This window comes from Lynx canadensis, chromosome C2, assembly GCF_007474595.2.
Source record: "Lynx canadensis isolate LIC74 chromosome C2, mLynCan4.pri.v2, whole genome shotgun sequence".
In the NCBI taxonomy this organism is placed as follows: Eukaryota; Metazoa; Chordata; class Mammalia; order Carnivora; family Felidae; genus Lynx; species Lynx canadensis.
The window spans coordinates 21906223-21934147 of NC_044311.2; the positions used below are offsets into that span (position 1 = coordinate 21906223).

General features: G+C 44.5%; 1 protein-coding gene across 1 annotated transcript in view; it reads right to left on the reverse strand.

Annotated features, from left to right (window-relative positions):
• Positions 1 to 27555, reverse strand: part of KAT2B (lysine acetyltransferase 2B) — a 102898-nt gene extending 75343 nt beyond the window's left edge. The window contains exons 1-2 of the mRNA XM_030328419.1: positions 27547 to 27555; positions 27248 to 27472 (exon numbers count right to left, since the gene is read on the reverse strand). Coding sequence (XP_030184279.1) covers positions 27248 to 27472; positions 27547 to 27555 — 234 coding nt within the window. The remainder of the gene's footprint in view (positions 1 to 27247; positions 27473 to 27546) is intronic.
• Between the last annotated feature and the right edge of the window lie 370 nt (positions 27556 to 27925).

Consider the following 27925-nt stretch of genomic DNA (forward strand, 5'->3'; position numbering starts at 1 on the left):
ACATTAAAAAGAACTTTTTAATAAAAATAAATAAATAAATATTCAGTCTAAATTAAAAAACAAAGGTTGAGAATCATCGGCCTAGAATAGATAAGACTTTGGGACTGAATCAAATAGGTGATGCATACCTATTCCTCCTGAAGCTCTGCTCAGGAAATACATTCTCAGATATTTTCCCAGATAGCTGTATGGAAAGAGACGAGATCTTCTTGCAGCAAAATCTAAGAACTAGAACATTCTTTCAGACCTTCCTGAACAGCCTTCCTCAGACTCTGAAGAAGCAAAGAGGCCAGGGATAGAAAAAAGGGGCCAGGTTACAGGAAAGACAGGAGTTTGAGGCTATCCACCGTCGTAAAAAAAACACTGGCAGGAAACTCAGAAAGAGTTCTTTCTGAGCACTCCTGCAAGGGCTCTTTCCCTTTCTCCACTACCCCTCAACACCCTGCTCTCAACCCAATCATAGCAGCAACAGAAGGAATGGAGGCAAACTCAAGGTCAGCAAAATGTTTCAGCTTAGGTTGCAGTTGGTAGAAAGACCACAAGTGACAGTATACAGCATCAATGCCATAGTCAAGAGGAAAGGACTTGCAATTAAAGAAATACAATTTCAAATCTTAACTCCAACACTTACTATGTGAACCTAGGGTGAATCACTTAACCTCTCCAAGCTTCCTAATCTATAAAGTGGGTTTTAAAGTACCTATCTCACAAGACTGTTGGAGGTATTAAGCAATTAATGTGGGTAGATGCTGAATAAATGGAAATTGTAACAAAGATTACAGTGGCACTGATAATGATAATATGCTAGGAGTATTCTGTTAGGTGAAAGGTGAGCAAGGAACAAGGGCTCTATAAATCATGAGGAACTATGACAGTTAATACTTTTTTAAAATTTTTTTAAATGTTTTATTTATTATTGAGAGAGAGAGAGAATGAGCAGGGGAGGGGCAGAGAGAGAGGGAGACAGAATCTGAAGCAGGTTCCAGGCTCTGAGCTGTCAGCACAGCCCAACGCGGGGCTCAAATTCGTGAACTGAGAGATCATGACCTGAGTCCAAGTCAGGCGCTTACCCGACTGAGCCACCCAGGCGCCCCGACAGTTAATACTTTAAAGCAAAGACTTGAAGAGGATGCAACCAATGGAAGTAGTTTGAGGACACTGGCCTCCATCACTATGAAAGAGGTTACAGATCTTACTGAATAAAAGACTGAGCAGCTTATAAGTTATGTAAAAAATTATTTTCCTCAAAGAATAAATCAACTCCATGTCCACTATAGGCGAGAACAGTGGGAAGTCACTCAACGGCTCACTGGTGATCTCGGTGGACATTTTTACAAAAAGCAGAGGTGAAGAGAAAATGATGGCCGGGTTACATATACACAATCACCCAGTAAGTATATATCAAAATCCATGGGATATGGTCAAGGCAACATTTAAAGGAAAACATATACCCTTAAATGCATATACGGGAAAAACATGAAGACTGAAAATAAGTAAACTATTCATTCAACTCAATGATCTAGAAAAAGAGTAACAAAATAAACTCAAGAAAAATTGACAAAAGGAACTTACATAAAAAATTTTTCAGGAAATCAATAACAAAGAAAATCATATACCTAACCAATATAATAAATGGTTGATTTTTTAAAAGACATTAAAAGAAACAAACTCTTGACAATTCTAATGAAGGCAAGAAAAAAAGAACAATGAGGAAGGAAATACAACTACAGATTTATTTTACAACTATAGATAAGTACTCTGTAGAACTTTATACCACTAAACGTGAAAAACTAGATGAATCAAGTGACTTTCTAGGAAAATATAAATTATCAAACCTGACTTAATAAGTAGTAAAGTTTTCTAACAACCCTAGAAGAAAACGAAAAGGTAGTCAAAGAGCTAAAAAAAGGCTCCAGGATCAGATGGTTTTATAGGTAAATTCCAGTTATTCTCAAGAACTATCCAAAATAAATATAATGTGAACCACACATAAACTTTTAATTTTCTAGTAGCCACATTTAAAAAGTAAAAAAAAAAAAAAAAAAAAAAAAGTAAAATTAATTTAAATAACTTATTTAATATCGTATGTCCAAAATATTACCGTTTCAACATGTAATCAGTATAAAAACACTATTAATATGACATTAATATATGATAGTGCATTTCCATTCAGACCAGCCACATTTCAGGTGCTCAACTGTCATTTGTGGCTGGTGGCTACCATACTGGACTCAGGAGAGATTAGTCCTTTGTATTGTAAACTGTTTCAGAGCATTAGAAAAAGACGCACACTCACATGTCACTCTCCGAATCCAGTATAACCCTGTCACAAAAACAGAATACAGACAGCAAAACACACTGAAAAAATCACTAGCCCAATCTCACAAAAAAATTTTTAAAGAAAATGGAAATAAAATATTTGTAAATTAAATCCAACAGTACAATTAAAATCATGCATTTTGACCGACACCTAAGAACTAAGCAAAGTTTATCACAAGAATGCAAAGATAATCAATCACTGCAAACAAATTACATTAACAAATTAAGAAAAAATAATTACAATTGATGCCAAGGAAGCTTTTCATAAAATTCTATATCAATTTCTGATTTTAAAAAATTGCCAACTTGCCATAGAAGAAAATTCTTTTAACTCAAAAACATTATATTAAATAAAGAGATACATTATTCCTATTAAAGTTACCATAACATGGAAGCCCTCAACACATCCACTGTTCAACACTGTCCTGGAAGTAGATAAAGACTATAAAAATTGGTAGGCAATTCTTAGAGATTATCAAAACTTATACAGAAATCAGTAAATTGACTAAAGAATAAGATCAACATATAAAAGTCAGAATCTTTTCTCTATGTCAGCAAGAACCACTTAGAAAATGTAATAGGGGAAAAAAAAGATCCTAATAGCAAACACCATCAAATACTTAGGAATAAATCTTCAAGGAGATGAGTAAGATCTGTATACAGAAAACTATAACTTTCTACTAAAGACTGGATAAATTTCTGTATTGAAATGAAGAAATATGCATTGTTCATGACAGGATGTAAACGTATTAATTTTACAATTTACAATATGGTAAATCTGTAAAGATAGCAATTCTCCTCAAACGTGTAAGTTCCATAAACCAGATCCGTTGAAAGAATATACACTTATGACATATATAACAAAGTATTAATATTCAGAATTTATAAAGATCATCTATAAAACAAGAAGTAAAAAGCACAGTCTGACAGGGAAAAATTTGCAAATCCAGATGATTCCAAGAAAAACGGATGCTAATGTTAAATAAACCTATACAAAATGGTCAAAATAACTAGTAATGTAGAAATGAAAAAGTAAAAGCCCTGTGAGGTATTTCCTCATACTAATTAAGTTGGCAAAAATACAGAAAAAGTTGACATTGATATCTAAGGTTGACCAAGATGTGAGGAAACACACACCCTCACATAACATGTGTGGCAGGAAACATTGGTACAGACTTTCAGAAACCAAACTGGACTGTTTGTGCCCTTTGGCCCAAGGGCACTACTTGGAAGCTTTCCTACAGAAATACTCACATGTGCTCAATGATATCTGTACACCATTTATTAGAGCAAAAGAAAAAATATATGTCAGGTAAAATCTGATCATTAATATAAGAATTTATAAAATTATGTAGATTGGTGCCACAGACTATTATGCCACATTTATCAATATAACTAACCGTGTAGACTTGGGACCCCTCCAGGCCCCAGTAAAAGGCAGAAAAAGCAAACTACAGAACAATACTAAGCATAATCCAATATATCTTTTAATAAAATAAGAGAATATGCAATTTAAGCATGTAATATGTATTTGGATATACAGAGAAACTAGACGGATACATACTTATGGAGGGGGGCAGAAGTGGGAAAGGGAGAGGGACATTCATATTGTACTTTATCATTCTTTTTCTATTTTAAAGTTTATTTCTTTGTTTTGAGAGAGAGAGAGAGAGAGAGAGTGACAGAGAGAGAGAGAGAGAGAGAGACAGAAAGCAAATGGGGCAGACAGACAGACAGACAGCAAATGGGGGATGAGAGAGAGAGAATCCCAAGCTGGCTTTGAGCTGTCAGTGCAGGGCCCAACATCGGGCACTATCTCATAAACCCTGAGATCATGACCTGAGCTGAAATCAAGAGTCAGATGCTTAACCAAGTGAGCCACCCAGATGTCCCCACACTGTACTTTATATTTTTCTCTACGGTATTCATATTCATGGGTTGCTTGCTAATTTTCTTTAACATGAATTCATCTGAGGGGAAAATATAATTCCAGAAAAATATCCAAGGACCGTAACAGAGGCTCAGTATAAATCAGTCGTGGGGGAGGAAGTGCAGAAACCACATCCTTATCACAAACCACATTTAAGAATTCAAGGATCCAAGGGGCGCCTGGGTGGCGCAGTCGGTTAAGCGTCCGACTTCAGCCAGGTCACGATCTCGCGGTCTGTGAGTTCGAGCCCCGCATCAGGCTCAGGGCTGATGGCTCGGAGCCTGGAGCCTGTTTCTGATTCTGTGTCTCCCTCTCTCTCTCTGCACCTCCCCCGTTCATGCTCTGTCTCTCTCTGTCCCAAAAATAAAAATAAAAATAAAAAAAAAAAGAATTCAAGGATCCAAAACTTTTCCCCCGTGGGGTTGCTTATAAAATCTCCCTCCCTTTCCTGAGGTTCAAGCCAAAAAATAACAAGCTTGCAATTCTTGAAAAAGACAATATAGATTTTTAGAGATAGAAATTCTGACTTCATTATTACAACAGACTTAGAAGAATCAGCCCATAAAGAAAAGTTTATTCCACTCCTTGTCTTAACGTGACAGAGAAGAATGGCCGTGTTCATGGGGGTCTGATAATGGGTAAAGATCTCAGGGCAGAGAGATCTGGAATAATAAAGTCTTATATTCCCTCTGCTAAAAAAAAAAAAAAAAAAAAGTTACATCCCAAGTATTAACTTCACTTCCTTAAGCTACCTGTGATAGAAGTACTTAATGAATTCCACCAACAATAGACACTTAAACATGTAACTGAATAAAGGACTTTTCTTTCAAAATGGACTCACTCTGCTTCCCCCACTGAGTCTTGGGATCTCAGTAGCTTTCACAAAGTAGACTTTTATTTCTTTTGTTCAGAACAACTGAGACTGTTTCCAAATAAATAGAAAATTCCCTGAAAACTAATCGGAAGATAAAAGGACAGAGAGAGCAAAGGAGGGCGAAAACATAAGCAAAACACTGAGAAGTATAAAAGTTTTGTGAGCCCCACAGCACTGGAGCCGAGCTGGCCGGTGTGCAGCAGGCAGCCACAAGTGGGTGTCCAGTCTCCAAAAGGGAGCAGGTCCAAGTTGAGATGCATTCTAAGAGTAAAATAAACACTAGATTTCAAAGACGTACCGTCAAAAACAAAAAATGTTAAAATATCTCACGAAGAATTATTTTACATTGATTACATGTTATAATGAGATGCATTCTAAGAGTAAAATAAACTCTAGATTTCAAAGACTTAGTGTCAAAAACAAAAGAAGAATGTTAAAATATCTCATGAAGGATTATTTTATATTAGGGGCGCCTGGGTGGCTCAGTTGGTTGGGCCTCTACCTTTGGCTCAGGTCATGATCCCACTGCTCATGGATTTGAGCCCTGCGTCGGGCTCTGTGCTAACAGCTCAGAGCCTGGAGCCTGCTTCAGATTCTGTGTCTCCCTCTCTCTCTGCCCCTCCCCCACTCACACTCTGTCTCTGTCTCTCAAAAATGAATAAATGTTAAAAAAAATTATTATTATATATTATTACATGTTACAATGATATTGTAGAATATTAAATAATATACTAAAATTAATAAAATTTAATATTTGGTTTTTCTCTTTTTTTTTTAATTTGGCATAGTGGGTGCCAAGTCCGGGACTTGAAACACCAGACGGGATCTTATTTGAAAACAGATATGATTTTTTGTAGATATGAACAGTTAAGGATGCTGAGATGAAATTATCCCAAACATCAACTGGGCCCTAAAACCAGTAACTGGTGCTTTTATAAAAGAAAGGAGAGATTTGGACATTGAGCCATAGACACGGAGACACACAGGCCATGTGAAGACAGAGGCAGAGACTGGAGTGATACATCTATACACCAAGGAATGCTGAAGATGGCCAGGAGGCAAGAAAGGATTCTTTCCAGAGCCTCTGGAGGGAGCATGGCTCTGCTGACTCCTTGACTTCAGACCTCTGGCCTCCAAAACTGTAAATAAGGAAAGTTTCTGTTACTTGACCCCCCTTATTGGTGATAATTTGTTATGGCCGTCCTAGGAAACCAATACATATGGCCACTGGAAAATTACATATGTTAAGTCACATGCGTGGCTCATACTACATTTCTACTGGCTATTGCCGCACTAGAGTTTAAAAGGGATCTACCCCCCAAAACCCGTCTTTGCTATAGACCCTAAGAGCTTACGCCTAGGACAGTCCTAACATTTCCTAAGTGGTTCTAAGTGGTTTAAGTTATACCTCTCTGAGATACCTGGAAATCCCTTGAGCTTGGCCCACTTGTTTCAGGATTTATTCTTTTTTCTTTTTTTAGTAGGATATACAAAGCACTTCTTACATGTGTACATGCACTTGGGCACTTGGAAACCTAAGTGCAAAAAAACTGTAGTATGTGTGGGACTTCTTGCCCAATTTACTGAAGAGGACATACTAAAGAAAACATTCATTGCCTTTATCCTTGACTGCCAGCAAAGCACTTTCTGCCACATGTTCCAAGCTGTTGCTACCATGCCCTCTGCCTTGGCCTTTAATTCTCCCTTCCAGATGTGCAGGCCCAGCCACTGTTCTTCCAGATAAGAGGTTTTCCTTCAAAATACCTTTCCCACATCTCTCCTTAATTAGGCAAGACAGCTGCTATCTATGGGAACTCCCAAGGGGACTGGCCTTGCAGCTTTAACAAAGTACCCTCTGAAGGACAACCTTTTAGGTAGTATGCTGCAAAGCCAATTACTGCTGCAGCTAGCAACCCAGGCACAAGGAGGAGAGAGCTCCCCAGATGACTTCATCTCCCCCAAGAGCACATCTCTGCAGACTTGGCAGAACCAAGCAAGAAGGAAAAAGCCACTGGATTGCTTCAACAGGCCCAGGATGTAAATGGTCTTGCCCCAGTAGAATCCAAGGTCAGACGGCAAGAGAAGGCAACAGCCTTCATTGTAGTATGCAGAAGCCAGGATGGAGGATGAGAAGGAAGCTACACTGGAGAAACACAGGATCATGACTCAGATGACAGCTAGACAAGGGAGCAGGGTGCTCACAGTTCATTCAGTGTCGATGAGTGAGACAGGCGTGAAGATATTTGGGTGACATCCAGAGGAACAAGAGAAAGACAGCCAAGATGACTAGGATTCAGTCATGCTTACAATACTGGGAAGTCCTATTTGCTGGAAAACTTAAATCAGTGACAGGGATGTCTCATAGCAAGAACACACTGAAGGGAAACTGATGGAGTAAACCTGTGCCTCCAACATGTATTAAGCACCTAAAATGAGAAAAAGCACTTGTATACTTGTTCTTATCTCATCCTGTAGGAGAGATTCATCCGCTATTCAGAAGAAAAAGCTGAGGCTCTAAGATGTTAAGAGATTTGCCAGAACTTTCTCAGTCTACCCTGCAGAAGCACTCACTGGGTACATTGAGGCAAATAACTGGTCCTGTGGTTGTGTGCGGAGGTCCTCACTCTATTTTACTACCTCTCTACTCCAGGTGAGACAAAAGTAGAATGTTTAAAAGTCAACACCAAAACCATTATTAGATACAACTTCACACCTTGCTCTTACAACCAAAAGAGCAGATAATAATAATGGGGCACCTGGGTGGCTCAGTCAGTGAGCACCTGTCTCTTGATTTTGACTCAGGTCATATCCCAGAGTCATGGGATCAAGCCCCAGATCAGGCTCCACACTAGGCATGGAGTCTGCCTAAGATTCGACCTCTCTTTCTCTCCCCCTGCCCCTCTCCCCCGGTCACACTCTCTAAAAATTAAAAAACAAAAACAAAATTAAAAAACAGAAGAGCAGGTAATGATAAATGTTGACAAGGATGTAGAGAAATGGGAATCTTCATTGTTGGAGGAGATGTAAAATGGTAGCCACTGTAGAAAAGAGTTTGGCAGTTTCTTACAAAGTTAAACATAGATCATGACCTGAGCCAAAATCAAGATTCAGATGCTTAACTGACTAGCCACCAAGATACCCCTTGTCTATTTTTTCTGTTGTTGCATGTGTTTTTGGTGTCGTATCAGAAATTATTGCCATATTTGATGTCACGAAGCTTTTCCTGTTTTTTTTTTTTTTTTAATATTTATTTACTTATTTTCAGAGAGAAAGTGTGCACATGGGTACATGAGCAAGGGAGGGGCAGAGAGAGTGAGAAGGAAATCCCAAGCAGGCCCTGTGCTCAGTGCAGAGCCTACTTGGGGCTTGATCTCATGACCATGAGATCATGACCTGAGCCGAAATCAAGAGTCAAATGCTTAACTGACTGAGCCACCCAGGTTTAAGGTAAGGGTCCAATATCTTCATTCTTTTCCAAGTTAATATCCAGTTTTTCTAGCTCACTTGTTGAAAAAACTGCCCTTTCTCCATTGACTGGTCTTGGCAGAAATCATCTGATCATTTTAGGTGAGGGTTTATTTTTGGGCTCTCTATTCTATTCCATCCTGTAGGAGGAAGGTATTCATCTATCTATTCATGAGATCAAGCCCCAAGCCAGGCTCTGTGCTGACAGTGGGGAGCCTGCTTGGGATTCTCTCTCTCTCCCTCTCTCTTCCCGTACCCTACTTGCTCTCCAGTTCTCTCACCCAAAACGAACATTTTAAAAAATAGCTTCATTTAACTTAATCAAAATTAAAAACTTCTGTGCATCAAAGAACACAATCAATCGAGTGAGAAGGCAACCTACAGAATGAAAAAAAAATATCTGCCCATCAAATACCTGATAAAGGGTAATATCTAGAAGCTATAAAGAACTCCTACAACTCAACAACCAAAGAAGAAACAACCCAAAAGGGGATAAGACTTGAACAGACATTTCTCCAAAGACAAATGGTCAATAAGCCTATGAAAAGACACTCAACATCTCTAATCACTAGGGAAATACAAATCAAAACCATAATGAGATACCTACCCCCTCATACTCATTAGGATGGCTACTGACGAGAACCAGTGTTGGTGAGGATGCAGAGAAACAGGAACCCTTGTGCATTATTGGTGGAAAGGAAAATCAGTGCAGCCACTATGAAAAACAGTATGACAGTTCCCCAAAATATTAAAAATAGAATTACCATGTGATCTAGCAATTTTAAAGAATTGAAAGCAGGAACTTAAAGAAATATTTGTACACCCAAGTTCACCAAAACATTATTTATAGATGGTAAATTTTATGCAAGATGTATTTTACCACAACTTAATTAAGTTCAACATAAATTTACCACATGGCCCAACAAACCTATTCCAAAGTATCTGCCCAAGAGAAATGAAAACATGTATCCACACAAAGATTTGCACACAGATGTCCACAGCAACATTATTCATATTAATTAGCCAAAAGGCAGAATGAATCCAAATATCCATCACTGGTGAATACATAAACAAAATATGGCATATCCACACAGTGGAATATTATTTGGCATTAAAAAAAGACTGAGATGCTGATATATATATATATATATATATATATATATATATATATATATATGCTACATGAATGAACCTCAAAAACATTATGCTAAGAAGCCAGACACATACTATATAATCCTATTTATATGAATGTCCAGAAAAGGCAAATTTATAGATCTAGAAAGTTGATTAGTCTGGGGGCACCAGTGTGGCTCTGTAGGTTGAGTCCAACTCTAGATTTCAGCTCAGGTCATGATCCCAAGGTCATGAGATCGAGCCCCATGTTGGGCTCTGCGCTGAGCAGGAAGCCTGTTTAAGATTCTCTCCCTCCCTCTGCCCCTCTCTTGCTCCTGTGACCTCTCTCGGAAGGAAGGAAGGAAGGAAGGAAGGAAGGAAGGAAGGAAGGAAGGAAGGAAGGAAGGAAGGAAGGAAGGAAGGAAATAAATAGATATAGTCTGAGGCTGGAGTGCAAACGGGGTTGTCTACAAATAGACACAAGGATCTTTCTGGGGAGATGGAAATCTAAAACTCAATTTCCTAAAAGTCATTGAATTGTACACTTAAAACCAGAGACTTTAGGGCATCCAATTATATCCCACTGAAGTTGTTTTTCAAAAAGGCAAGAACTGCTAATAACTAATTATCACTTCAAATACAGGTCTTCTGGAAAGTTGCACCAAACTGTGTCCCAAAACTGAAGCACGTTTTCTCCTCACAAATTAAAGAAGCTTAATAAGCTACATTTGGGAAAAAAACAAAAGACAAACCAGAAAATGGGGGGTCTCCATCTCTGTCCTTCTCCGATCTAAAAAAGCAAAAGAAGTTAGTCGTCTAGGTGGCCACACCTCTACTGTCAGAATCTGTCAGCAAAAGAGAAACAGCAAAGGATGGGAATATATCTTTAAGTAGGTTGTCCTGTTTTTAAAATGAATGGAGACTTTGAAACAATTAAAACTTGCTAATAATAAAGCCGCATTGCTGGTGCTTCAAGGGCTACCCTCATCCAACACTCTTGACTTGCTGACATCCAACTTTCTGGCATGTTCACAGCTTCATTCGAGCCTGACAGGAATCCAAATGGATTTCTGTACAGTGAATCGAGTTCCCCTCCTTGAACTGTGGTATAAACAACACAGTGCAGTCTTGGGCGGGGGGGGGGGGGGGGGGGGGTGCGGAGACTGACACGTTCTGGATCTGGAGACAAGGAAAGGTAGTGAAAGCCAGGATGGAGGAGGACAGGTGAGAGGGCTAATATTTTCATGTGCCTCCATCGTGAGCTGCCTGGATTCTCCTCTCAACGGTGTGCGTGTGTGACTGTGAAAAAAATCTCTTAATCCTGTTTTAAAAAACAACACCTAAAGTCTCTGTAAGAGGTAGTGATCCCAATGAATTTGGAGGTGAACTGCTTTGGGGGCAATGTGGATAATGCTCTCGTGATTTCAAGCAGTGCTTCCCAAACTGTAATCTGCTCAGGAATCACCTAGGAAATCTCATTAAAATGCAGATTCATTCAGTAAACCTAGGGTGGGGACCTAAGATGCTGCATTCCTAAAAAGTTCCCAAGTGAGGACCACCCTTAGAGTATCAAAGACTTGAAAGGACAAAGAGGTCTGATGCATGTATTAATACCTTCCTCTTTTCCCGGGATTAACTTCAGCTTCTCATACACAATTAAACTGTAAATAGCTAGGTAATCCTTTCGGGGACACAGACTCTTTCTCCACTGTGAAAGTCTTTCCAGCTCACACAGATGTACATGGAAGGCCAGCAGGCACCATAAAGCTATGACTTAAAACTGGGATTTAAAAAATCTGGGTGCTTTCTTTGTTTAAGATTTTAAGTAATCTCTACACCCAATGTGGGGCTCAAACTCACAACCCCAAGGTCAAGAGTCACATGCTCCACCAACTGAGTCAGCCAGGTGCCCCCCAAATCTGGGTACTTTTGGCACGAGTGAAAAGAAGAAGGTGGTAGTGGGGGGGGAGACTTCCCTCAGAAGACAAATTTGCCCGAAATTCAAAGTAAAAACAGACGTAGAAGGGGAGAAAAGATAACCAGTGCGGCAATCCAGGGAGAAATATCTCTGAAGACCTTAATGAAGAGTGCCATTTGGGTCTGGAAAGTCACAAGGACACAAAGCAAATACTGAAGAGTAGTCAAGGATACACAAGGAGAATGGAAAATATGTCATGAGGAAATGACCTAGGTATAAACACCCTAGTCAGACGCTCCTCTTCCAAGCTCTCAAGATTACTCCAACATCAACAGAAAACCTTCGTGACCTTGCCATCTGGAAGAAGTCCTATGCCTGGGCTGGAGCTCAATGAGGAACTGCCTGCCCTCTTTATGCTAAATAATCAGGTCTGCCGGAATCAAAGGCTCACACCCTCAGGCATTATCTCAAAAGGTACTAAATGACTCCAGTGCTACCAAATTGCCTAGGGATGGGCCAGACTCTTCATCACATCTGAGGCATGTCTCCAGGACCAACCCAAACACACATCACCCATGGAAGGGCCTCAAGAGGTCCTGAATGACACCAAGGCCAAGAAACTGGTGCCCCAGAACCCTAAATCCCAAACAATCACTGAGACTTTTTTTTTTAATGTTTGTTTGTTTATTAAGAGAGAGAGAGAGAGAGAGTGTGTAAGCAGGAGAGGGGCAGAGGGGAGGCGGGGTGGGTGGGGAAGAATCCCAAGCAGGCTCCATGCTGTTGGTGCAGAACTAGACGTGGAACTTGATCTCACAACCATGAGATCATGACCCAAGCCATGATGAAGAGTCAGACACTGGGGCGCCTGGGCGGCTCGGTCGGTTGGGGGGCCAACTTCGGCTCAGGTCATGATCTTACGGCTGGTGAGTTCCAGCCTCATGTCAGGCTCTGAGCTATCAGCTCAGAGCCTGGAGCCTGTTTCAGATTCTGTGTCTCCCTCTCTCTCTACCCCTGCCCTGCTCACACTGTTTCTCTGTCTCAAAGGCAAATAAACGTTAAAAAAATTTTTTTTACAAAGTCAGACACAAGCGACCGAGCCACCCAGGCACCTCTGGAACCTCTTTTAATATACACAGGACCAATCTCAGACTTTATTGGTGACCTTGCCAAAGCGACAACTCAGTCTTCCGCACAGTGGAAAGACTCGTCAAACTGTTGGGCTGACACTGAGCAGGCCAGACAACCAGCTGACAGATAGAACTTGTCATTCTTCAGCCTGTTGTTCTGGCACCGAGTCAGCCGGGATGAGCAAAACCAACAGTGCCGTACATAAACACTGCTCCTTGGACAGCTCACGTTCTCATGGAATCCATCGTTATCCGGGCCGATGACTCACACATCCACATAACCAGCCGAACCTGCAAAGCAGAACTTCCAGCCTGCATTCCCAACTGCCCACACCTGGCATCTCTGCCCGGTAAGCTTTACATTAGGCTTGCCCTCAACCCCAACACCCCTCTTCGACTAGCCTATTCCCTCCAGGGGCATTGCCTTTTCTTAGGACATCTGCATTCAGTGCCTTCACCCAAGGCCGTCGGATTCTTCTTTCCAAGTCTCTCCCAGATTTGCACCTTCTCCTCCATTCTCATGGGCAGGGCCCCGGGTCAAGGTTTTAATAGCCAGTTAGAAGGAATAGCTCTCTTCTCACTTTCAGTATATCCCCACTCCTCCTCCATCTAACAAGCACCGGACACATCAGCCTACTCTCAAATGCCATCTGGGGCGCCTGGGGGGCTCAGTCAGTTAAGCATCTGACTCTTGATCTTGGCTCAGGTCATGATCTCATGGTTCCTGAGATGGAGCCCTGAGTCGGGCTCTCTGCTGACGGTGCGAAGCCTGCCTGGGATTCTCTCTCACTCCCTCTCTCTCTACCCCTCCCCCACTTGAGCATGTGTGTCTCTCTCTCAAAATAAACAAACTTAAAAAAAATAAATAAATAAAATGCCATCTAATTGGGGCACCTGAGTAGCTCAGTCGGTTGAGTGTCCAACACTTGATTTCGACTCAGGTCATGATCCCAGAATCGTGGGATTGAGCCTGATACCAAGCTCCATGCTGAGTATGTAGCCTGCTTAAGATTCTCTCTCTCTCTCCCTCTGCCCCTCCCCTGCTCATGCTCTCTCAAAAGAACATAACGTAACATAAAATGCCATCTAACAACATCGAGCACTTCTGCCTGATACTTTCCAAGGCAATTTTCGCCTACATCATCTTATTTTCGTCTCCCTATAACCCCACAGGACAAGTAATTCAATGCTTACAGAAGGGGTGTGGCTTGCCTGAGCTACCCCAGCTGGCAAAGGAGCAGGGAGCCAAAACCAAAACCTAGAGCTTTTCGCTGGCACTCTAAAATATCTCGGGTCTCCTCCTTCTTAAAGTGCAAAGACTTACTTTTATTTAATGAGTTCAGTCCAAAATTTTCTACCTGAAACTCAAGACTTTCTATCAACTGATTTCTTCTTCACCCAAAGAAAGGATCCTATTTCCCACTATTTCTGTGTACTTGTTTTTCCTTTTCCTCCAATTTGGCCGGCCTCTTTAAGATCAGTAGTTATTATTTAGCTCTGCTTTTAACTGTAACAGTAACTACCATTTTTTTGAGCAATTAGAATATTCCAGATACTAAAACAAACTAAGTGGATTACCTCATTTTACTATCAAGTCAACACTTGACTACTAAAAGACTCACCTGACTAAACACATCCAGAAAAAGGACTCTTCTCCTCCACTCCAAACCTGCCTCTCTCATAGTCTTGCCCAAGCTGGTAAATGGAACTACCATCCTTTCCATTGCTCAGGCTAAAAGCCTAGACATCAAGTTCATTTCTGTCTCCTCCTCACCACCATCCCCCAACAAATCAAGTCCTGCTGCCTCTGAATTCATAGTATTGCCCAAAATGTCTACTCCTACCCCCTCCACTGCCATCCCCCGTCATAAGCCACCATCCCACTTATACCTAACCCTGCAGCAACTTCAACTGGCCCTCTTTTCTTCCTCTTGCACACTTTATTTTTCCCAAAGCAGCCCAAGGAGATGCTTTAAAATGAAAATCTTATCTGAATCCATCTGAAACAACCCATCAACAGGTAAATGAATAAGCAAACTGGTTCATCCATACAGTCGAGTACCTCTCAGCAATAAAAAGAAATTAATCACTGATACATGCAACATAGATGAATCTCAAAAAAACTACACTGAACGAAGAACAGGATGTACTGTGTGGCTTCATTTATATGAAATTCTGGAACATCAAAACTAATATATCATGATACAAAGTAGATCAGTGGTTGCTTCTGATAGTGAGGAATTTGAATGGCAAGGAGAAGGGAACTTCCTAGGGTGATTAAAATGTTCTGGGGGGCGCCTGGGTAGTTCAGGCAGTTGAGCATCCAACTTCGGCTCAGGTCATGATCTCACTGTTCATGAGTTTGAGCCCCGTGTCGGGCTCTGTGCTGACAGCTCAGAACCTGGAGCCTGCTTCTGATTCTGTGTCTCCCCCTCTCTCTGCCCCTCCCCTGCTCATGCTCTGTCTCAAAAATAAATAAAAACATTAAAAAAAAACTAAAAAAAAAATGTTCTGGGTCTTGATATGCATTTGTTGAAAGTATCAGAAATGGAAATGGGGAGCACCTGGGTGGCTCAGTCAGTTAAGCATCTGACTTGGGCTCAGGTCATGATCTCATGGTTCAGGAGTTCGAGTCCTTCCTCAGGTGAGCTGGAGCCCTGTTTCAGGTGAACATGCTTTTCTCCCTCTCTGCTCCTCTCTCACCTGTGCTCTCTTGAAAGACAAGAAAGAAAGAAAGAAAGAAAGAAAGAAAGAAAGAAAGAAAGAAAGAAAGAGAGAGAGAGAGAGAGAGAGAGAGAGAGAGAGAGAGAGAGGGAGGGAGGGAGGGAGGGAGGGAGGAAGGAAGGAAGGAAGGAAGGAAGGAAGGAAGGAAGGAAGAAGGAAGAGAGAAAGGAAGGAAGGAAGGGGGAAGGAAGGAAGGAAAGAAGGAAGAGCAAGCGAGCTCTATCATTTTTTTAAAAAAGTGGAAATCAGATCATTTCACTGTGTGAAAATTATATGCACTTGGCCATCTGGCCCCATCTACTTCTCCCACTTCATCTCCTACACTTGCCCCCTTGCTCCCCATCTACCCACAAGGGTCACCTGGCCACCCTTGAGCAGACCAAGCCATTTCTCCCCCCAGAGTCTGTGCACTCCCCACCTGGCATCCTCTACACACACACACACACACATACTGTCCCCACCCCCAAGCTTCTTGTTATCATTCAGGCCCCAGACATTGTCCCATCCACTGAGAGACCTTCATGGGCACATGTCGGAAGGACTCCCCAGGCACTCTCATTTACTTCTCTGTTTTCATTCTCTGTGTGGCACTTACCACTTTCTGTTATTTTCTTGTTTACTGTCTGCTTCTGCTACCAGAAAGCAAGCTCTGCAAGAATAAAAACCCATCTGTCACTGTATCCCCAGCATCTAAATCAATGCCTGGCACACGATGTAACAGTTTGTTGAATGAATGGATAAAGTTGACAGAATCACACTCTCCATATTCAGCTATGCAATCTGAGGCTTGTAAAGGGTAAGTAATCTCCCCCTGCTCACACAGCGAGAAAGCAGCATTTCAGCATTCAAACCCAGGCAGTCTGCTGCCTAGGTGCACGTTCCAAACCACTCTGATGTCCTGCCCCCTTCACTTTTGCTTCTCTGCTGTTTTATATCGTTCACTCCACCTAGGCTGAGCCTCTCTCCTACACTTCCAGCTGCCCCCAGCTTATCATGGTTTTTCTCTGCACTGACTTCATGCTTGATTATTCACTTGAATTTTTCTTTCCCTCCATATCTGTCTCCCCAGCAAGATGTGAGGCTCCTTGTGGCTTTCACTTCCTTTGTCACTCACCGCCCACCAGGACAGAGCCTGGGCACAGGTACCTAACAATACTCATGGACGTGTCCCCCTGGAGGTGGGGTGAGTCAGGTAGTCCTATGGGTATGTGCAAATCCCGGGTTACATGACTCACTTTGCTATTTCAAAGTATGCTGACCTTGACTTCGTTGGCATTCTGCCATCCAGTTTCAACACCAGCTTGTTAGAGCTGATGCAAATTAGAGCTGCCACCATCAGTCACTATGATACTACTCAGGTCTCATCCCTGTACTTCTGGAATCTCCTGCATACCACAGAAGCCTCACAGAGGGCTGCACAGACCAAGAGCATGCAACGGATGGGGACTTTTTAGGAGGGCATAGAACTAATGGAAGGATCCTCGTATGTCCCGCCTGAGGTGACTGAAGGGGTTACTCAAAGCCTCCTCCTAAGGTTAGGTGATGTATCACTCCAAATGGATCATTAAAGATATTATTCACACTTGATGCAAAATAAATGTATTCACCTCCTGATTTAAAAAGTAATCAACCTGTGTCTGTGCTTCTGGTACAAACAGAAGAACAAATTAAAGAAAGCCGACTGTAGCCTTTAGTCTAAGTAGGCAGCAAAGCAACAAAAATATAAACAGTAGTTAGAACACATGCCTTTGGGGGTGCCTGGGTGGTTCAGTCAGTTAACCATCTAACATCGGTTCAGGTCACGATCTCACAGTTCCTGGGTTCAAGCCCCGCGTGGGGCTCTGTGCTGAGCACTTGGAGCCTGGAGCCTGGTTTAGATTCTGTGTCTCCCTCTCTCTCTGCCCGTCTCCCCCACAAAAAATAAATAAACATTAAAAAAGAAAACATGCCTTTGTAGGTGATTTTTTTTTCGTTCACTAACACAGTATAGACTTTTAGAATATGTGGTAGGGCCTTTTTCTCACTTCATAGGTTTTAACTCGCTGGTTTCACGATACTCACAACACACTTTTGAGAACTGACTTCTAACTTGCAGAAGAGGAGACGGTGGTCAAAGAAGTTCACATCATCCTCTCAGAAAAGGACTCACGGTGGGTGTGACTCTCCCTGCTCCTCTTACAGCAGAAGCCCAGGCCATCTGACAAGTACTGCCTATGTCATCAGGTCTAACTGTAAGCTCACCAGGGACCACACTTAGCAACAGAGTCAGAAGATGCTGTTCCAGCCCCATCCCGGCGACCACACAGCTTCGCGCGAGTTGCTAAACCTCTCTGAGCTTCAGCTGCCTTGTCTCTACACACAATCTCCCCTCTTCCAGTCTCATGAAGCCTGTGAATATGAAATTCGCTGTGAACACAAAATTACCCATTCGGTTAACAAATATGTATTAAGCACCTACTATGTGCAAGGCATAGTCAGTGGAACTGGAATACAAAACGAACCAAAGTCTCTGCTTCATGGAACTTCTATTGTCACAAAGTAAACAATATGTATTTCCAAGTGTTGAAAAATGAGGAAAAGGAAAGCAAAACAGGTAACCTTACAGAGTGATGAGGTGCTGCTGTATTTGGCGGAGGGTGGGGGGGTGGGGGTGGTCAGGAAGGCTTCTCTGAAAAGTTCGCATTTGAATAACAAACCAGAATGAGGTCTGACAACAAGCCACACCAATACCTGGAGAAGAAAAGTGTGCAATGCAAGGGGTATCAGCATGCATAACTGAATTCCAGAGATGAAAGCAATTCAATATTATAAAGATTCAATTGTATTTCAATTGTGATGAAAAGTGATGAATTGTCATAAGGAATTTAGATGGGAGCTACCTAAGCAGAAATCTAAAGCAGCCCATGGAAATAAATGTAGAATAAACAAACAGCATTAGTTATAACACCCCCATGTACATGTGCACACAAGGAAAAACGTAAAAAATTCTGTTGTGTTAAATACATCAATTACAGGGGCGCCTGGGTGGCTCAGTTGGTTGAGTGTCCGACTTCGGCTCAGCTCATGATCTCACAGTTGGTGCGTTCGAGCCCCACGTCGGGCTCTGTGCTGACAGCTTAGGGCCTGGAGCCTGCTTTGGATTCTGTGTCTCCCTCTTTCTCTGGTCCTCCCCTGCTCACATTCTGTCTTTCTCTCAAAAATAAATAAAGATTAAAAAATAATTAAATACATCAATTACAGAAAACATTACTTTATAAGTGGATAGTCCGTATGATTCCATGAAATAATAAGCTTGCATATTTCATATGAGTTTTCAAGGATGAGTTGCTATGCCAAAACCGTGTGGGGCTACAGAGTAATGAGCGTTCCTCACTACACTCCTAGAGAGAAGGGGGCCTTTAGTGGTCTTAGCACACACTTCCAGTATGAAGGAAAATGATCTCTTTCCTGCATTTCCATCCCCTTGGCCAATAACACAACAGAGGTGTCAATGCCTACTGGAGCTTTATGTGCTGGGTTCTGGCCAGCCTTCTAGAAACCCTGCCACAGCTCCCACCATGGTTCTGCATGGCTTGCAGGATACAACGCAAACTCTAGATATCTTTCAGAACCAAGGATGGGTGACAGCAAGACTTCCCATGGGTATTTACCAGTAAGGACTCACCACTACAGATTCCAGAGGAGAAGGAAGTATGCAGGCTGGCCGTTCCAGCAGCTGTGACATCACAGGCCCCCAGCACCCACCTCCCCAGCATTCTGTTCCTCCTTCATCCCAATGCTTATCTACAGCCCTCCTTGGTTTTGTTTTTTTTGTTTTTTGTTTTTTGTTTATTTATTTTGAGAGAGAGAGAGAGAGAGCACATGTGTGTGAGGATGAAGGAGGGGGCAAAGAAAGAGGGGAGAGAGACAGGGAGAGAGGGAGAGGGGGAGAGAGAGAGAGAATCCCAAGGAGGCTCTGGCAGCCCAGTCAGTACAGAGCCTAACGCAGGGCTCAATCCCCCAAACCCTGGGATGGTGATCCGAGCTGAAATCAAGAGTCGAACGCTTAACTGACTGAGCCACCCAGGCGCCCTCCTCCTTGGTTACTTGTCCCCATTTCTGCCCTCATGCGTTCTTCCCTATATGCCAAGAACTTTCACATATGCTAAATTCTGGAATATCAAATTCCCATCTTTTGAAGATTTAATTAAAATTCATTTTATGAAGTCCACATCCAATGACTTCCATCCTGAAAATGGCTGACAATTTTTAAACTTATTTTTAGGTTAAAAACATGTGTCTTGGGGCACCTGGGTGGCTCATTCAGTTAAGTGTCCAACTCTTGATTTTGGCTCAGGTCATGATCTCGTGGTTCATGGGTTTGAGCCTCACATCAGGCTCTGCACTGATCGGGATTCTCCCTCTCTGCCTCTCCTCCTCTCTCTCTCTCTCAAAATAAATAAATAAACTTAAATAATAATAATAAATAAAAATGTCTTTACAAACTACTCCTATATGCAACAACATGGATACAGCTCCCAGACATCCTGTGAGTGACAAAAGCCAGATGCAAAAGAATTCATACCATGTGATTCCATTTATGTCAAGTTTAAGAAAAGCAAAAGTAATCTCTAGTAATAAAAGTCAGAATAAGGGTGAGCAGAGGTGGGGAGGAGGCACCAGGGGGCCCTCAGAAGTGCTGGCAATGCCCTCCAGCTTTATCTGGATGGCAGCTGCATGGCTGTGTGCCTACACACAAATTCATCAAGCTGTATGCTTACGATATGAGCACTTTACTGTCTGCATAATAAAAGTAAAAGGTAAAAAAAAAAAATGACTTCCTTCTGAATTGTACTGAAACACTGCTGTGTGTGCAGTCCTCTGTAGAGCTATTTGGGGACGTCTAAATGTCCCGGACAGTCCGTTCCTTACCTCTCTGACACATCTGGAACCTTCTATAGCCTGAGTAGGTATCACTTTCATCTTCCTTCAACAAGGAATTGTAATGGGCCAGCACAGTGACCATTCTTGACTGTCAGCTTTAAAACAATCAAGGGCAGGGGCGCCTGGGTGGCGCAGTCGGTTGAGCGTCCGACTTCAGCCAGGTCACGATCTCGCGGTCCGGGAGTTCGAGCCCTGCGTCGGGCTCTGTGCTGACTGCTCAGAGCCTGGAGCCTGTTTCCGATTCTGTGTCTCCCTCTCTCTCTGCCCCTCCCCCGTTCATGCTCTGTCTCTCTCTGTCCCAAAAATAAATAAACGTTGAAAAAAAAATTAAAAAAAAAAAAAAAAAAAAAATCAAGGGCATGCATCGGTCTGCCCTAGGCCAGTAATAAAGAACACTTTATTTTGTTTGCTTTATGGCCTGCATGGTTTCAATGAACTAGAAAAGCCTTTGAACATACTCTCAATAGGAGTAACAATAAATGTCAAACGAGAGCAATCGAACGCCTAAAACGAAATCCTCTCTGTAAACCACTGACATTCAGAACACCATCCCCTCCACCCCACAAGAAAGTCTGGAAAGAGGACGCAACATCTCTTTTGCGCTGGAAAGAAAATCTATGTGGGCCGGCTCTTCCCTGAGCAACCGCTGCTGCTCCCAAGAAGCTGCTTAACCTCTTTGGGTCTCAGTTCTCCGCGAGTAAAATGACCTTCCTTACCTTCCTCTTGCCCCAGGCAGAAGAATCAAATGACACGAGGCATAACGCTTTGGCAAAACACTATCAACACAACTGCTGATACCAAGGCAAAGTTTCCCAAAGTAAAATAAAATAGACGTAGGCGGAACGCCTGTATCCCAAGAAGTTTCACATATGCTAAAACTATGTCATCCTCACGTCGATGAGGTGCCACCTTGACTCCCGCTTCACCACTAGGGAAACTGAAACCCAAGACCCTGAAGTGGCTGCCCCATCGTGCCCGGCACGGAGGGTGAGGGAAGAGCATTCTCCACGTTTCCTCCAGGCAGCTCGCAGAATAGGAAGCACGCCCACGACTCTGCCACAGGTGCCTTTGTGTTGGAATCAGATTAGCAGCGGGAAACCATTGAGAGTAAGACACCACTGACAACTGTTCCTAAATAACTACCTTCCTCTTGCGGAGACAAACCAACTAAATCAGAGGCCACCGAGCCTTGGAAATCCAAGTTTTATTGGCACTGCACGGAGTATCCAGATCTTTCATCTGAGAAGCACATGTTCTGATTGTTCCGAGGGACCTCATGTGAAACCGTATGTTTCCACCTGGACGTTCCCCACGACAGGTTAGACCTGTGGATGTAGCTGATAGAAACAGAATTAAATCCCGCCTATGTGGCCAGGTTTAAATCTGCTCAGTAGTTTAAAAACAAACAAACAAACAAACAAACAACAATGCACCAGCACTGCATCACAAAATGCTATGTGTAAGCACATGCTTCCTGAAACAAAACGTTCTCTTTTGCCCTATAAACAACTTTCTCAGTTACATAAAACTGCAAATTGCAATCTGAAGGCTTTGCGGGCTTGAATTTCCATCTTCCCTGAAAGTTTATGAGGAAACAATTAAATTTGGTCATCTTTCTCTAGGGCTTTTTATATTGTGCCTGCCAATTGAAATATTTTTCCTATGTGTGCCTGGCTCCATGACACCGCCTCTTAGAGAAGTTACCACATGTGAAATAATCATGTGCTATAGATGCAGACGTTATAGCTACACCCTTCCATGTTTTCTGCTTTGCTATCATAATTCTACTTACCCGTTGAGTCTCCAAAAGGATATTTCTAATTTGGTTTCTGTTTACGAACTATGAATTAACACAAAATATCACCTTAAAAAGGTGCCTGGGGGAAGAAACTTTTCAGGAAGACGGAAGGCTTTTAACACTGAACTGTAGTGACGGGGAAAAAAAATGAACCGTAGTGATGGATACACAACTATATAACTTTACCCCAAAGCATCTGACTGCACACTTACAGCCCGTGAGTTTTGTGATCTATAAATTATAGTGCAATAAAGCTGTTTAGAAATATGCCCCATGATTCGCAGAGTGAGGTTTTTCAGGTTTCAAGTGCTATTCAAATTAACCTTAAAAGCATTAATGTTTCCTAGGCTGCAAATGTATTTACAGTATTATGGGTCAATATAATTTTCCTTTAGAACAGAGTTCCTCAGCTTTGGCCCTGTCATTTGGGGCCCGATAATTGTTGTGCAGGACTGTCCTGTGCGGAGTGAGATGCTCAGTAACATCTCTGGCCTCTACTTACTAGCTGCCAGTAGCACTTCCTCCCTCACAGTAACAATGACCAAAAATGTCTTCAGACACCGCCAAGTATCCCCTGGGGGGCAAAATAGCTCCTAGGTAAGGGCCGCTGCTCTAGATGTTGCAGCTGAAAAAGAAATTTGCTCTTTGAGGGAGGGACTGACAGATACCAAAGCGTTGGGGGCTCTCCACAACTTTAGGGCTTGTTCTAGGGCCCCAAGCACCAGTTCCTGGCCAACGCAGGACAATTTTTCTCTGCCTCTGCCCTCTGCATATTCTACAAGCAGTGTTACTTTTAGATTACAAACCATTATTTTTTAAGTGAAGCCTAATTTTACAGCCCGTGTCACTCTCCAAGTATGGCAGTCAGCCCAGAAATCAAAGCAACTGGGTTCTCTCCATAAATGCTTTGTGGCCACCGGGGCCGACAGACAACTCGGCCATTCCCATTAGCCAGCATTAATCTAACACTTTTAGGTTCTAAGAACTTTGGAAGTAATCAAGGCTCAGAGAAAAACCAAATGACTTATGGCCAGGATCACACAGAGGCAGAGCTGAGATTGGAGATACCTCTAAGCCCCACGTTCTTTCCTGACGTCCACGTTAACAGCATATGCCCAAACTGAGCTGCAGGAGGGGCTTACCAGGACCAGACACCCATCTGGATGCCTCAGACATATTAGCCCACTTTAAATCCTCCCTGTTATGCAAAGAGGTGGTATTATTATTCCTACTTTACAGACAAGGAAGTGGAGGCTTGTCCAAGGTCACACAGCTGGATATCCTGAAATCTGAACTCCAATTAGTCTGAACTCACAAGCACAGGCTCTTGGCCACTATACTGACTCCTCTCCTGAAAAAGTGCCCTATTTCATTAGGAAAAGTCAGTGGGATATTTTTTTCTTTCCTTTTTTTTTTTTATTTTTATTTTTTTTAGTAGATAAATAATACTTAAATTCAAGGAGATTTAGATTTGGGCTACTCATACATTTACTTCAGTTTATTTTATAACACTAAAAACCCATTCCTGCGAACACCTGTGAGATACCTAGAAATGTCCTACATGAAAGAATCCCCTCTACCCCACCGTCAAGAAACAGTCAGGCTAAAATTCACTACTTCCATCCGTAAGAGCTAATCATTTCCTCTGTTTTCTCTTCTCTAATTCATTCATCCAGTCAGTAACCACATCAGTTAGAATCTATTCAGAGACAAACACATATCAAATAATCACACAATTAAATATTGTGATAAAAGCACTAGGAAGGAAAGGTATACACAAGGAGGTTCCAAACAATTTATAATGGGAAGGCTGGCCCAGGGGGCGGGGGGGGGGGGGGGGGGGGGGAGGTAAAAGAAATACAAGGAATGTGACATCTGCAAGAAGAGTTGGGAATTAATTTGAAAGTGAAGCTTTCAGTACCAGTAAACAGTGTGTACGAAGGCCCTGGGGTAGAAGGAAACCACGGGTGCAAGGCCCCGAAAAGGAGCCAGACTTAGCAGCGGTCAGGCCGTGCTGGGCTTCGTGGACCCCAGCAAAGAGAAATTAAAGGTCCCAAGTAGAGATATAATGTGGTCAGATCTACATTTTTAATGATCACACTCCCGTGTCACACAGGAGCAAAGAGATTCTCTGAAGCAACCTTTGCCAGAATATAGTTCAAAGAACTCTACCCTGGATCCTGCAAAACAAGTTTGTTTGTTTCTTCTTTTTTCTTCTCTCCAGGGTGTGGCATACCACCAGGGCTGTGAACTAGCTCCCTCCTCCTTCTGTTTCGTTTGTGAAGTTTAAAGGCCAGATCTTTTATCAGGTCTGGGACCTGGTTTTCTTTTAACAGCCCCCAGTAAACTATTCATCCCTTTCCAGGTCCCTCCTCCTTCTCTCACCTCTCTACTCCCTCCAACTTGCCAAGGGGCCGTCAGTGACAAAAGGTAGAGGGGAATCCTTTGGGGGCTTTCTTATGTGAGGATAGAGACAAGCTGAGAAAAGAACCACAGAACTGCTCTCTCACACTCCCCTCACACCCAACCAAGCACAGTTAAAAAAGAAAAAGAAAAAGGCAAATCTGAAAGACTGTTACTCCCCTGGTGAAGATTCCTGGATTCCTGGGGCCACACACAATGCCCCCCAACCTGGTGGCCTCAGCCAATGCAGCGCAAGCTCCCGTTGGCCCAGCTCCAAGCTTTCACAAGTGCTTTCAGTTTCTCCTCTTCAAGAAGCTTCACATCACCCCACCCTGCACTGCCAAGAGTCCTTAGCACCCACTGACACTTCCTCCAGGAAGCCATTCCTACCCCACCCATGCCAGCCCATGAACTGCCCTCCTCTGAGTTCCAACAAAAAACTAAGAAAGCAATTTTTTTTACTTCGCTGTGAAGGGTTCACTGCACACCTCCCCCGGCCTCCAACATATGCACGCACGTGCATGTGCCCGTGCACACACACTCCCTCAGCAGCTCCAGAAGGACACATTCTGGGTACCACAGCCCCAGCATCGAGCACAAAGCCTGGCACCGAGCTGGGACCCCTCTAAGTATTTATCGAATGAATGAGCAAATAAAAATAGACACTTTCAGAGTCTCCCGGGAGCAGAAAAAAGAGGCCTTTAATGAGAAGCTTTCCCTTCCCCAAAGTTTGGTCGTGAATGAGAACATGAAACACTCAAATCACAAACTTTAGAAAAGCTGCTACATCTCACTCTTCGGAAGTTTGAAAGGATCAAAAATATCAATGCAGGGCACATAACCTCTGCTCATGGTTTGGGGACCAAAACTTCTGGGAAGTTTTCGGGCGTTAAGGCAAGAGCAGGCAGCAGGGAGAGAAGGGATTCGTGAAGTGAACACGGTAAAACGCCGGGACAGAAACGCTGAACTGACACTTACTACGTGAACCCACACTGGCTGCAGAACCTCAAGTCCACCAGGTAACTGACCTTGTTTTCGATTCCGGGCACAGATCTCGCTTCGCCTAATGCCCTTTGTAACCACCTCCGGGCCCTTCACCTTTCTTAGAAGCATACTGCCCTCTATCTTCTTTATAGTCCTTTCCAAATACCAACCATGTATTGACCTCGGAGGAAGACAGTTTGCCTTCTTGACTGAATCCAAAAGCGATTAATAATAAGTCACCCAGGTCTGAATTGGGGCCTTGCTGCCTGGCGTGTGGCCATTGGACTAGCATCACATCATCTGAGAGTTTGTTAGAATCGCAGACATCTCCACCCTGATTCAGAACCAGCATTTTAACAGCTCCCCAGGTGATTCCTATGCACCTCAAAGTTTGAGAAGCACTAGGCTACATCCTACATTCGCTCAACAAATACTTATTAAACCAATACAGGGTACACAGTAGGCATTCAACATATACATGAGGATGGGAACGGTGTGGGAAAAGGGGTAGGCAGAGACCTTCCACTGCAGTTGAGAAACTCCAGTAAATACTAAAAACAGCATCGCTGTGGAGAGAGGTTCCGGCAGGATTAATAATCTTTACATCAAAATTCAGAAAGTGGCCCTTGCAGCTTGGCTGTGGGAATCTGGAATCTGGGATCTGGGAACTTGACCCTGTTTGCAGCAGGCGGGAGAGATACATGGGAGGTGTGAGCGTGTCTCTTCCCCGCCTCAGCCACAGGCCGCAGGAGCTGACAAGGCCAAGTCCCCGCCCCCCTCAGCTGTCACCCTGTCAAAACAAAGCCGCTGCTGACAGCGCAGGGCCAGCCTGCCCCGCGGCCTCGGGCAAGCCTCCCACCCCGGGAGCGCGGCGCCCACATCTGGATCTGCAGCTAAGGGGCAATAGGGTGCCGAGAGCTGGGATGGAGAGGGGATGGCAAGAAAGGCGTGTCCTCAACCTGAGCAGTGGTGCCCGCTGCGCCGGGCTGTCACCTTGCCAAATCCTGTTTACACCTCGAGCAGCTGGGACAGCGTTTGAACGAAACAAGTAATAATACAATAATGACGGGGCTGTCACCGCGCGCAGCAGCGCCTCCGCCCTCAGCCTAGGATGTTGGGAGCTCCCGGACCCTCGCCTCGGGCTGTGCCCACATCGCCATCCGGCGCGTTCCGCCCCTTCGATCTGCCAAAGCGCCGGAGTCCTGGAGCCTAATTCACTCTCACCCCTTCCACCCAGTTCCTCCCAACGGGGCAAGGGGAGAAGACGGGAGAAGAGGGGGCTCTCAGACGCCCCCGGTGGGTGTCTCCTCGGCCCCGGGGCGCCCGCCACTTAGTACGCGCTGCTCCCCTCTCTGGAAGGTGCCTCAGGCGAGCTCCTACAGAGCAACAAAGCCCCGGGGCAGCCCAGGAGCGCAGACGCAGAGGCAACTCCTTCCAAGGGGGAAGAATGAAAGGCTCCGGGTCTCGGCGATCCCCTCCGTCCAACCCAACAGGACTCTCGTCCGAGAAGAAGCTAATTGGGCGCGGGCGACAGCAGCACTTCCGCGGTGCAGCGGCCCCAGGCGGGAGGCGGGAGACGGGGGCGAGAGGGGGAGGGGGCGAGGGTCCCGCGGGCTGGGCCCCGGCCCCCCCCTCCCCCTTCGGCGGCCCGGGAGCGGCGAGGGAGTACCTTGCAGGCGGAGTACACTCCGAGTTTCTCCAGTTTCTTGGCCCGCGGGGCCGAGCGCAGTTGCGCCTTCTTCACGGCGATACGGGCCGAGCCGCCGCCTCCCGGTCCTTCGGCCGTGCCCGCCGCCGCCACTGCCGTCGCCGGTCCGCAGGCGCCCGAGCCCCCGGCGGCGGCGGCGGCGGCGCACGGGGAACCCTGCGGCGGCGCGGGCGGCGGCGCGGGGGGCTGCGGGGGCAGCGCCCGAGCCCGGCCCCTGCCCCGGCCCCTGCCCCGCCGCCGCCCGGCCCGGCCCCGCCAGCCTCGGACATGCCGCCCCGGAGCACGGCAGGAGGCGCCGAGTGTCAGGCGCCGCCGCCGCCGCCGCCGCCAGGGTCTCCCTCTCGGGCTCTGGTCGCCGGGAGAGCGAGACCCTCCCCCCACGCCCTCCCGCCCCCTCCGCCCACCCCCCTCCCCGCCCCCGCCCTCCCCCGCGCGCGCCGCTCGCCGGGCTCGCTCCGGCCGCGGCCCGCGCGCTGATGGTGGCGGCGGCGGCGGCGGCAGCTGCTCCCCCAGGAGGGAGGGGACTAGCGGCTCCGCTGCCGCCGCCGCCGCTGCACACGCCCTCCCCCGGTCCTCCTCCCCGGGGTTCCGCTCCGCGCGCCGGCCGCGGACATGTTCCTGGGGCTGCTGGCTGAGGGT